Source organism: Styela clava, chromosome 7 (assembly GCF_964204865.1).
Source record: "Styela clava chromosome 7, kaStyClav1.hap1.2, whole genome shotgun sequence".
NCBI lineage: Eukaryota > Metazoa > Chordata > Ascidiacea > Stolidobranchia > Styelidae > Styela > Styela clava.
The window spans coordinates 21,119,153-21,131,803 of NC_135256.1; the positions used below are offsets into that span (position 1 = coordinate 21,119,153).

The 12,651-nt window shown below is 35.8% G+C and overlaps 1 protein-coding gene across 2 annotated transcripts in view; it reads left to right on the top strand.

Annotated features, from left to right (window-relative positions):
• The window catches only part of LOC120328836 (uncharacterized), a 30,178-nt gene that overhangs the window by 15,449 nt on the left and 2,078 nt on the right, over positions 1-12,651 (top strand). The window contains exons 7-18 of one of the 2 annotated variants that reach the window (XM_039395380.2): positions 635-4,335; positions 4,703-4,832; positions 5,254-5,391; positions 7,233-7,394; positions 7,956-8,026; positions 8,375-8,598; positions 9,193-9,394; positions 10,030-10,139; positions 10,729-10,855; positions 10,997-11,229; positions 11,718-11,880; positions 12,329-12,478. In XM_039395380.2, the coding sequence (XP_039251314.2) occupies positions 635-4,335; positions 4,703-4,832; positions 5,254-5,391; positions 7,233-7,394; positions 7,956-8,026; positions 8,375-8,598; positions 9,193-9,394; positions 10,030-10,139; positions 10,729-10,855; positions 10,997-11,229; positions 11,718-11,880; positions 12,329-12,478 (5,411 nt within the window). The remainder of the gene's footprint in view (positions 1-634; positions 4,336-4,702; positions 4,833-5,253; positions 5,392-7,232; positions 7,395-7,955; positions 8,027-8,374; positions 8,599-9,192; positions 9,395-10,029; positions 10,140-10,728; positions 10,856-10,996; positions 11,230-11,717; positions 11,881-12,328; positions 12,479-12,651) is intronic. The other variant, XM_039395381.2, reaches the window with a different exon arrangement.

Here is a 12,651-nt window from a genome sequence, read left to right on the forward strand (position 1 = left end):
ACAAAGTATTGCAATGACAATGGTTACTACAACTTCAGCACCAGTTATCCGATTGTCCAAAAGTTTTAAATTGATCGAAATTATGATTTAAAACAGAAATGTCTGAACGCGACGTTTACGTAAATCTACCCAAGATGAAACCGTTCTCTTGTAACACCTAACATTTTTGATGGTTACTTGAGTTACTTTTTTTGTGTTTGACGGATTATAAAAAAATGAACTTCTATCCATATTAGTAGGAAAATGATTTCTATGTAATAAAAAAGAAGATATATTGTTATTACATAATGTCGACTTCAAATGGGATGAAATAAATTTAGCTAGACACATAATAGTGAATAATTATGTTACGCAATGCAGCCAACTATAATAAAGAATTTTTGACAACTCCAAGTAGTTTAAGAACTCTGAAACCAGATTTTATTCATTAGTTTTGCATAACCTTTAATCTTCTTTCTCTATTGCTGCAATTGCAGTTTTGGATTTGGTTTACAGAATGTTGATATATTCAACAATGGTATAAAATGAGGTCAAAGCATCTGTGTTTACAGTTTTACACAATGCTACTTGTATTCTCTAAATTGAAAAAAAAACAGATAATTTCTAAAATATTGAATGTCACCTTTTCATACAGAAATATCAACAGCTTCATCAACAACTAGCGCCAGTAAAACCTTGTCCTCAAAAACTGATGAAACTTTCAATAAAACTGACGCAACAACAATATATACGACCACGACTTCAACGCAATCGACACTACCACAAACAACGACAGATTTGACTACGGTGACACAGCAGTTAACTACAGTGGAATCGACAACTAGATCAACAACAGGAGATAATATCTTTCCAACTTCTCTATTTTCGGATGTCACTGAATCACAAACAGCGAGCGATTCATCAACTGAAGCACGAACACTTGAGATTACATCCGTGAACATGAATAATTCAACGATATCAAACTCCGATAAATTTACAGAAAAAGTTACAACATCACAACAAACTATGATCACAACTGCCCAGTCGCCGAAAGCAGTTGATGTAACAACGGACCCCAGAAACATTTCTGTGACAAAAACCGACCACTCTGATACAACACTTAGGAGTATGACACCAGACTTTACAACGAATAGTCCCTCTACTAACAATATGATTCCCTTGACAACTGTCGTATCTAATTATACTGGAATGCACAACAGTACAACAATGGTTACTACAACTTCAACTACACCGATGCAGAATACGTTCACTTTAGAAACCTCTAACAGCACACAAAGTACGTTTGTAATGACCCCAACACTTACTGAAAACACATCAAGCGAAAAGGCTGTCACGACACCCGTGCAGCCAAGTTCGACTTCAAACGAAACAACATCAATTTTACCAGAATTATTATCAACATTGGAACCTAAAACAGTATCGATAGATCATTCAACAATAATGAGTACATCTACTTACAAACCAACAACAACAAACGCAACAATAGCGCTGAAAGAGACTTACAAAACCACAACGCAATCCACCTTGTTAACGACTTCCAACCAAACAATCATACAGCAACCAGCAACAACACTACAACAATCTACTGTAAATCAACCAGGCTCGATTGCGACACAACAAAGCACGACCGTTTCTACACCAACAACAGTAATCGGGCGAGTGGATACAGATCAATCGACGGGCTTACCAGGGCAAGATTTTACGACTCCTGTTCAAACTATTTCTCACGAAGCAACGAGTTTGCTGGAACAAACCAAAACAACTCCAATTCAAATGACTATCCAACAAAATCAGCTGTCTTCAACATCGAATAATGGATTGAAAACAACATTCAGAGCAACAACGAAGCAAATAACAACAATGCAGAATCAAACCAGGCAGATGGTGGCAACAACCAAACCAACATCCCAAACCACTATGAATATAACTACATCTCAAGCACCTTCGTCGCAACAAACTAAAACCATATCGACTGACGTCAATGCATTAACGGACCAAACACCAACAACACAAACTGCACTTGTTCAATCAACTTCCCCCACAAACCAAACTACAACATTCAGAGATTCATCTTCGAGCACTACCAATACGGATAGCATGACAACTACGGACCAAACAACGAAACAATTGATTTCGACAAATCCTGAACAAAAAACGACATCGACAGATCAAACAACATCAATAGGAGACACAACGACGAAGTCAGCTCAACCTATAACAGAATCCAAACAACCAACATTTATGGTAACTGGTTTTGTGACCGGGACGATCGAGCAGACGTCCGATGGTAATAAAACAACTAGCCGCTCAGCAACCACGGTGAGCCACTCAACGTCACGGACAGACCAAACAACATCGATGGGAGACACAACGACAAAGTCAGCTCAACCCATAACAGAATCCAAACAACCAACATCTATGGTAACTGGTTTTGTGACCGGGGCGGTCAAGCAGACATCCGATGGTAATAAAACAAATAGTCTCCCAGCAACCACGATGAGCCACTCAACAGATGTTCATCCTACTCAACAGACAAGTACTATTGTATTTGCAAGACAAACAGCAACAATAGTAACTTCTTCAATAGAGACCAACGATAACATCACACTTTCAGACGCATCTGTTTCATCCTTGTATACACGGGCACAAGAAAATGTTTCAAATCCATTTTTGACGATTGAGATGCCCACAACACAATCTATTACAAATAATGCAACAACACAATTGTTAGTAGCAACAACTCTTGGTATGTCAAGTAAATCGCCGAATCATACCATGAATAATAATCTTACAATCACTGCGGAAAACATTAGTAGGACTGGCAACACTACGACCTTGCTTGTCGAAGTCGTAACAAGGCCAAATAACCTTACATCATCCGGTACAAAAGCAGATTCATTGGTTGAGGAAACAACATCTAACCAGTCTACAAATCCTACAGTGTATTGGTCGGCCCCAGTCAATAGCAATCAAACATCTACACGACTCTATTCGACTGTAAACGTAACTGGAAGTTTAGTAACTTCTTCAGTTGGCGCTACGGCAGCAAATTCACAAACAAACGTAACTGATCAACTCGGAATAACTGAGACCAAAACGACAACACAATCAACAGAAACAACTAGCATGATATCAAATATTGTTTTGTCTTCCGCGACTGTTGCAGCCACAACAGAGCCTATCGCTGGATTAACAACGCCAGACGACAGATCAAATCTGAACTCGACTTCTAATTTTTCCCTCCCCAATACTGAAAATAATGCTCTCAGATCAACCTCAAAAGTAATAATTAAAACTACTGAAAGTTCACGAGCAACCGGAACTCCTGTCCCTCAAGAATTAACCACACTCGAATTGAAGTCTACTTTAAATACAGGAATCTCAACTACAACTGGAATGCTAAAAATATCAACGACAGCTGAAACATTTGCAGTGAAATCCAAATCTACTGAACGTACAGAACAATTAAAAGAGGAAACTACTGAAAAGGGGAAAGAATCAACTACAATTAAATCGGACAATACTGAAAGAACAGAATATTCAACTACGTCTGAACTGAAAACAACTAATAGTGCAGAAGAAGTGAGTGCAGCGGAAACTGATTTTACTACAGCTAAGTTGGGAACTACTGACAGTAAAATGACTACAACAGAACCAGAATTTACTGAAATTGTAGACACCATAACTACATCTGTATCAGATGGCACTAACAATATGATGAAATTAAGCACATATGCGTTAGAAACTACAACAAACGCAGAAGACTACACTGCAAATGAAGAGGAAACTACTGAAATCGTCTACAAAACTACTGAAAGTTTGGACACTACTGAAGGAGATGAAACTACTACAAGTGGAGAAACATTTACGTTAGAATCCACAGAACACTACACTACACATGATGCAGAAACTACTGAAGAAGAGACTACTGCAAGAGGTGAAGCATTTACTTCAGTCAAACCAGAAACTACAGAAAGCACAGTGTTTCTAACTTCAACCATAGCTGAAACTACTACGAGTACAACAGAATCAATTTCCATTGCGTTGACAACTATCAGCTCCGATGAATCGACAAAGTCAGCAGCAGAAACAACAGAAAAATTCACTACACTCAAATCTGAAACGATAAGCAAAAATCAGGGAATATCCACCATGGAATCCCGGTTTGTGACAACAAGCGATTCATCAACCATGAAAGACAAATCCACTGTAGAACTGCCAACACCAGCTCAAGTTACTACATCTTTGACCAGCATGTTTTCAACAACCGAAAGTATACAGGAACAATTAACAAGTAAAGCAATGACAAATGTTGTATCAACAACTACAGCGAAAGTAAGTGTGCAACAAAATTCTTTTTACGCTACAAATGGTTAACAGTTACTCCAAGAATCAAGTCCGCGCATTCGAAATGTCGAGGTGAAATAAGACTTCATTCATGATATCAATTAGATTCCGCAGTTGATATTCGCATGGTATAGATATTGATTTTCGAGCTTTTTCCACTTCTGCAATGAGTGCATATCCGCAATTCCGACCAGAATAAACTTTTTTCAATGCATTTGGTAGGCAGATTCCATCCCAAAACTCTTTTCCCTCAAGTGGCTGTTTGAGTTAGAATCATGCTCAAAGTGAGGTTAAAGTACTTGTTGCAAAAGTATATCTATGAGAATTTTCTTACATTTTGTCCAACATTTTACAGCTGACGACAACCGGTCTCATGAATGCAACGAGCAATATTCCGGACATTACCAATATAAATATCACCTCAGAAAATATTGGAGAATTAGTCAATCAAGTTGCCAACAGTATCATCGGGATTGCGAATGAAGGTAAATAAAGGTCGTTATGAAAGTTTTGAAAATTGGACTTCACAATTGACCCAATGAGTTATATAGATAATAAATCAACTATTAATTAATTATTATTTTGGTAACGTATCAAGTGAAACCAAAATCAATTTACGCAATCCCCTTTAAAAAAATAATTTTCGCTGCAAGTAACAAGTACGAAGAACTGTCTTCGAACTGTTTTTACATTAGATTTTGCTACACGGTTAAATATCCACCACCCACGTGCTTAAATTAGGTAGTAATCAAGGTAGTAACCCCTAAGTGAATGAGATTGTGCCACATAACGTGGTAGGAAATCGTCATCTGAGTTTGTTCTTATTTCATGGGTGCACACATTTTCAATTCTAATTTAGCCTACATTGTATACATTCTCTGTGCATTAAATCCTAAATTTTCACAGGGAACCTAAATGTAGCTGATGCTGGTTCGGTGGCGGACAGTCTGGAGCATGTATTGAAATCTGGTGTTCCCATTGGATCAGATATTGCTGGGGTTATGTTCGACGTTGTCGATATGTTCTCCGGTGCAACTGGCTCAGGTGAATTCAAATTGCACAATAATTATGCCGGTTAATTGTTGGTTAAAATGAACTGGTCCCAGGAATACTACTAGCCATCATGAAATGAAACGAATTATTTAAGAAAAATTTCCGGTACTCCCGTAGTATGTGTACCAGGTTAGGAATAGGCCATAATTTTATTCCGATTTACTTTATTTTAGTCTGAGTTCGGGAACTGTCTGTGTTATCCTAGTAAATATACCCCTGTCCACACTCCACAGGCTTCAGTTCCTTTACAAAACTTGATGTAAAGTAGGGAAACGAAATTAGTTCCCTTCATATTGGTACACATACTTCTGGAGCGCCAAATATTCAAAAACTATTGTTTTAAGGCCCTGTAAAGAAATGTATTTTGTGACTTTACTTTTGTGTACACGGAAATATAAATATAGCTGCCTTAAATAGAAAGTGCAAAAAAAAATTTTCAACTTCTTCATTATGTCTACTCTACACCAGGGGTTCTCAAACTTTTGGTGTTGCGGAGCCCTTGGAAAGGTTGACTATTAGTCACGGAGCCCCAAAATAAATGTTAAAGTTGTTACTTTCAGATTAATATTCCTGAGCAAGTTAAAAGTACTTTACTTAATTTAAATGCTGAACCTTAGGGTTAATACAAGTCATACATAAATCTAAATTTCAAACATAAATTATATATACAATAAAGCTGTAAATTTGACACTTGACAAACATATTAATAAATAAGGGGTCGAATATTTTCCCTTTTGACATTTTTGGAAGACTTAAAAGGCCGCTAATAACGTGCGCAATTGCATTTTGTTACAATCGCCGATTTTTTTCGTCAGCATGGCGTGTCTTTGAACCTTTTAACATCTTTACGCCGGTGTTTATTCTCCCTAAATCAAAAATTTCCCTCGGCATATATATACATGTATAGTTACACAATGACGACGTTATTCGCTTTTTTGTTCTCGTGGGGAATTATGAGTTCAATGTGAAAACATGTTACCATATTATTGTCATCGTTACGAAATGCTAAAAATAATAATTAATAAAGAGATAAATCCGCAACTCAAATTTCTTGATTGAAAAGCGGCATTCTAAAATAATAAAACTAAAACTTAAAATGGAAGATCACAGGTTTGGTTTCAGCAGACTCACCTCAGATTGAAAACGTATTTATAGACATTGTAAATCACAAAAATTGGTGTTATGTTAGGTTTTCATCGTAGTAACTGCGAAATCGAAACAGAGTCAATTGTGCGCGCGATGTACCTTTTCCCCCATTATGAAACTACCGACGGAGCCGCACGCAATCAATTGTGCGCGTTCCGCGATGTACCTTTTTTTTCATTCTGAAACTACCGACGGAGCCGAATGCAATAAAATAAATTTCAATTGTTCGTTAAATGCTCGCATCGGTCATGGATTAAATATTTTACGCAATAAAAATCTCGTTATCCGTTTTTTTTAATCGCGAAGAATGTTGCGCGGAAATTTCCGATTCCAATTTTGAACCACCACACTCTTAAGAATCCTGGCTGCGCTCCTGCTTATAAATAATGTCATTTTTTAATTCCGCCTCTTTGCCATATTTCGAGGCTATTTCGTTGTCAGATTTTATCAAAGCTGTTATTGCTTCTTATTAGAACAGTTACAAAACTAGTCAGTATTTTGAAAAGTAATCCAATAGCTCGCGGAGCCCCTGGGTTTCTCTCGTGGAGCCCTGGGGCTCCGTACGGAGCACTTTGAGAACCTATGCTCTACACTACATATTATTTCAGCTAATTATTATTTCAGCAAGTATTTATAGCTTTTTGGTTAAATTCATTAGTTCATAACCGTTTTTACTCCATTTAAAGCAGATGAACAACAAATAGATCCAGAAGCAGCATCCAAAATGACCAGATTTGTTTCAGGATTATTGGAAAACATCGATCTTAAACCGGGCGAAGTTTACATGAAAGAAACTTCAACATTAACGTTGGAAGCAGCCGATTTTTTTCTCAATGAAACACAAACAGGTTATTGCTATTTATTTATTTCAATTAGTGTAAACCTAGTTAGACTTATGTTAGGGTGAGTCGCGCGTATGTTATAGCTTCTGTTGCTTCTCTATGTGCGAAGTTCATAGTGGAAGTGCACAAGAAAATTTAACAGTTTCGTTTATTGTTGTTTAATGTGTGACATCCATTTACTTGCTAGTTTGAGTTTTTTTCTCGAGTTAATATGAATTATTCGATATTCTGTTGCTCCATTGACGAAAGCATAAATGCGGATTCAGAGTTTTTCATCGACGGTGCAAAATTATGTGCGTGTGAGAGACCATATTTCGACAATCATTCTAACATTTGTCCACTAATTGTACCTTAAATGTCGTGGATAAATGCCCCATTCAAATTGTGAAAGCCGAAATCTTTTACTTTTTTCGTGTGGCCATGGTTTGATTACTCATAAATACGGAATTGCAAGCATGGGTGACTCACAAACGAATCCAACACAGATAAGTTAGCATAACATCATCTTACCGAAGCTTATGTAACAAAAATGAACTATTTATCTTCATCTCGTTTTTTTTAATACAGGCTTCGTTGCAACTGGAAGCCAAATAAGTATGCCAGTTGGTTTTCTTCAGCCAACCACAACAAATAGGAAGGTATGAACTAAAATAAAATAATTCTATATCTATTTTAGATTTCCTTTGTATATTCCTTTACTACGTACTTGCAACTGGCGTCATCCTGTAAACTGGCATCGTAAATTTCCAATATACCAAAGAAATATTATCAAAGGATAATGTTAACATTTGTGAAAGTGGCATATCCATTAAAATGAATTTTGATTTTATCAGAATGATTGGACTAAATCCAAATGACTACTTGACTACAAACCTCAGTCAAATGACTCATAGTCACATGGTAGAATACGGTTATTTAACATTGATTGCTGTTGATCATTGTCATGAATTTGTTAAATTGAATCAAATATTATGATCCATTTACAGAGAAGAGCACTTGGAGATGCTGAAGTTTTGAGAACAGCGTTTACAGAATACACGGATGCCAGATTATTTGTTGAAATCGAACCAACAGTAAAAGTAGTTCTTTCCGATGCTGTTCAACAAGACACTAAATTACCAAAGAACACAAGAATACTCAACACGCCAGTTATTGCGGCGTCAGTGGCTCAGCAAGAAATAAATAATTCTCAAGAAACTGCCCAGATCACGTAAGTTTGGTGGAATCTAGGATAGCACAGTAGTAAATATGTCGCAGGTTTAGTCTTTGATCAATATTTCATTCTTTATCTGCATCAATTATATCAGAAGTTCACAAGGTCCAACTGATTGCCATATTACAAAACTACGCAAAGGGGCATATTCAAATCAAGGCTAGACTCTTCAAATTTTCTCATGAACTAATTGAAACCATTATCACACTTTATTAAAAGAGAGTGAGCCGAAAGATAGCAGTCTAAAACTCCTATCCCAGTTGTGGACAGATGACTGATTAAAATCATAGTGTTTGCGTAACTACTTGCAAAGAACAAAGTCTAGCAAGGTCATCTAAGCTAAGTTGTCCCATATTATTTGCACCGTACTTCATGGTCTGGTACAAATTGTTTTCGACCTAATTTACTTCAGGCAATTTGAAAATTGTTTTTCTATACTCACCTCGAAACTGGAGTGTAAATTATAGGTTAAAGCTGTTTTTGCTCCCCCATGATGGTCATTTAGGATAAAAATTGTTTGCTGTAAAACATACAAGAGGATTTTAGTTGTCATGTAACTTGTACTTTATATATGGTCTATTTACTTCACAGGTTGAAAAAAATTATCAGCAAAGAATCTCGTGTAAATAATAACAATGGAACCTATGAAGTGACTACATATTCGTCACCGGAATGTGTATTCTGGGACTATGATATTATGACGTGGTCATCGTCTGGTTGTAAGCTTTCTGGCGAATCGGAAGATGAAGTCACATGCGAATGCAATCATCTGACCAGCTTTGCGGTGATAATGGTAAGTTTAATTATGTTGGATTTAACTTTTGATTTTTTATTCAGTGTAACCGAATAAAAAATATATATTTAAACATAATACTTGACACGACTGTGCGATAATTACAGAGATTTTCTAATTGCGTGCACATAGCAGTCTATAAATCTCGATAGAAGATATTGTAAGAGCTGACTATCCTTATTTAATGTATGAAATCAATTTCACTAATAGCTTGTTAAAATAATTTTTTACAAAACGGACGTCGCTTTTATGGTAGAGCATGTGCTTTTCTTGCGAGAAGCATGTGATCGATGCCCGGTGTCTCCAGAATATTCTGTGACGTTTTTTCTATTTAATTTTAAATATATAGCCAAAAAAATCAAGACAGCTTGATTGTAACTGCCTATCTCCCTACATGAGGGCGCCTGCGTTTCTAAATAAAATGCCCCAAAAGTTTTAATGATGGTGTTTTAGTGTGCTATAAATTACTTGTTGGTTATCTTTTTCACTTAGTTTTTTGGCCATGCGAAGTTTTACCTAATCGCAAAACCAGATAACATCTTTGAAAAATAACGGATGCTTGTTCGGGGGATGCTTTTGTCACCACTGAATTAATGTTATATCCTCTCCATCAAACTTTTTTCTATCCCATTTAGAAAGTAGAAGTGACCGTGGATGACACTATTCTAACATACTTATCCTTTGTCGGAGCTGGCTTATCAATAGCTGGTCTAATTTGGACGATCATAACTTATTCTATATTCAGGTAACTACATTACATACCAATATGCCTTTTTTGTTTTTACCTTGTTCTTATTGCTAATTATGGTCAGTGTCAAAAATTGGTAAAGGTGTACTAAAAACCATTTAAGTGGTTGTGTTTTACTATAAGACTGACTGAAAGTACCAAAAACTATATTTGAGTAAGCATAAATCAGGGATACACGACCAATGTTGCTTTGTCTGATATTTAATTCATTGGAAATTATTGGTGGATGTCAGCTTTTTCGAGGTGGTACGTCTCGAGACCACAACTATTGTTCAACCAGACTGCTTCTGCAAGATTGCAGGATAACACTTTGGATATCTCGTTTAGGTTATTACTCATTACCTCCTCTAGCATTTTTTCTTTATATATGATTTATATCTGTACTTGCGATCAAATCCCATTTACCTCCAAGATAATTAAACAATGTAACGTACAATTATTTGTTGAGCTTTGCATACATTAGCACTATACGATACAAAAAGGCGAATACAAATTAAATGCAAGATACATATCGATATCATATTAAAAAGAACAATTACATTATGAGTTTATTCGATTATAAAACGTAGGTCTTCCTATCTATCAGGTCTCTGAGAGCTCATAGGTCGAAGAAGATTTTGCTCAATTTTTGCCTTGCGTTGTGTGGAGTATATATAACATACTTATTCGGAATTGCCGTAAATTCACCAGCAGACCAAGCACAGTGCATTACGGTACGATTTCTTTTCTTATCTATCGCTGAAATTTTAAAATTACGAATTGGCTTACTATTTCTATCGATATAATTTTTTTTCATAATAGTATTTTGGATCTACTTACCAAGGCTTTCTTGTCAACGTTTTATTCTTTTACAGTCTGGATTCTTCTTACACTACTTTACGATGGCTGTAATGTCTTGGATGTTCATCGAAGTACTCGACATGTATTTTATGTTTGTCAAAATTATGTGGACTTCTTTTCATAAATATTTATTGAAAGCGTGTCTTTTTGGATGGGGGATGCCCTTTATTCTTGCCATAGCAACTGTGGGTAGCCATCTAGGATTTCCAGATCGAGATATCTACCCTGAATTTAAAGATGGTGCTGTGTAAGTTGATTTAAACTACTTTGGACATTACATGCACTAACCGTTCACGCAACAATAAAGAGAACAGTGAATGATATTTAGTGAATTGAGATTTCATTAATGACTTAGAGAGGTGTAATAACAGGAAATTTATTTTATTCACGAGATAATTTTTTTGAACTTTTGACAAACAATGAATGGATTTGCGTAGTTACTTTTCGAAAAGACATAGATCATTGATTTGGTCATACCCCCCTGTATACTTATGCCCTGGTTTTGGTATTTGTTCCAGGCTTTGAAAAATATTAGATATAAAGAGTAGCAATTTGATAAAATTTACCATATATATTATCATCGAACATGTCATCGTAGTCATGACTCAAATATAAAATTTGTGAAACACCAAATATTAGATTGTATAATAAAATTCTAGAGTAAAAGCGCTTCATTTTGTTGAGATTCACATTTTTTGCATCGTAAATTTTACAATCAAGATTTTCTTTTGGTAGTTGCTGGCTTGGAACAAGTGGAATGTTGTACGGTTTTATTATTCCGTCCAGTATAATTTTGATGACTAACTTGATATTATTTGGAATTGTGTTATATCACATCACATGCAAGCGGAATAGAAAGAGATTGAGTAGAATACGAAGTACAACCAAACAAGTAAAGGTAAGTGTAATAGGAAGGGATGAAAATTTTGTCAAATCGATAACATATCGTCTACCATGACCATGATGAAATTTGAAATCTTTTATTTGTTATTATGTAGCAACGTTAGTACTTTGGCATATTTGATTACCTACATGGAGAAGTTTAAAATAAAAATGTAAAAGTATCATATTTTATAAGACGTTTTATTCACGAATTTCGGAAAAGGATTTTTAATAATATCCATTGACGTATAAGGAGCTACTACTATTCTAAGAAGGACCAAAATGTTTCTGGCTCAACATTTCCCGAATTTAACTTCGGCATCAAATTATCGTGTTTCATAAACCACAAATTTCGCATATACCCTTAATTCAAAAACAATACATGTTTTTTTTTTTTGTGAATACTCGCCTGTACTGTGCACTATTTTCCCAACTTTTTTTTTATGATATTTTTGTTCTAATAGGCGGGTCAGCATATTATAAATGCTTTGGCATTATTATTATTGGCTGGACCGACGTGGATTATTGGTTATTTTATCAATGTTCAACCGGTTGAAGACGGTGTTTTCAGAAGAGCATTGTCATACGTGTTTGTTATTTTAAACGCTTTCCAGGTAAGATATTCTTATTGACATTAGACCATGTATGTAATACCATTTCCGCCAAACAGCTGTGGATAACATCAACATTTTACTGACAATAAACATAATTCGTTACGGTTTCCCGACGCAATGTGCTGTAGGCAAATTCATTTCTCTGACTTTTGCGATTTTTAATTACCGGTACA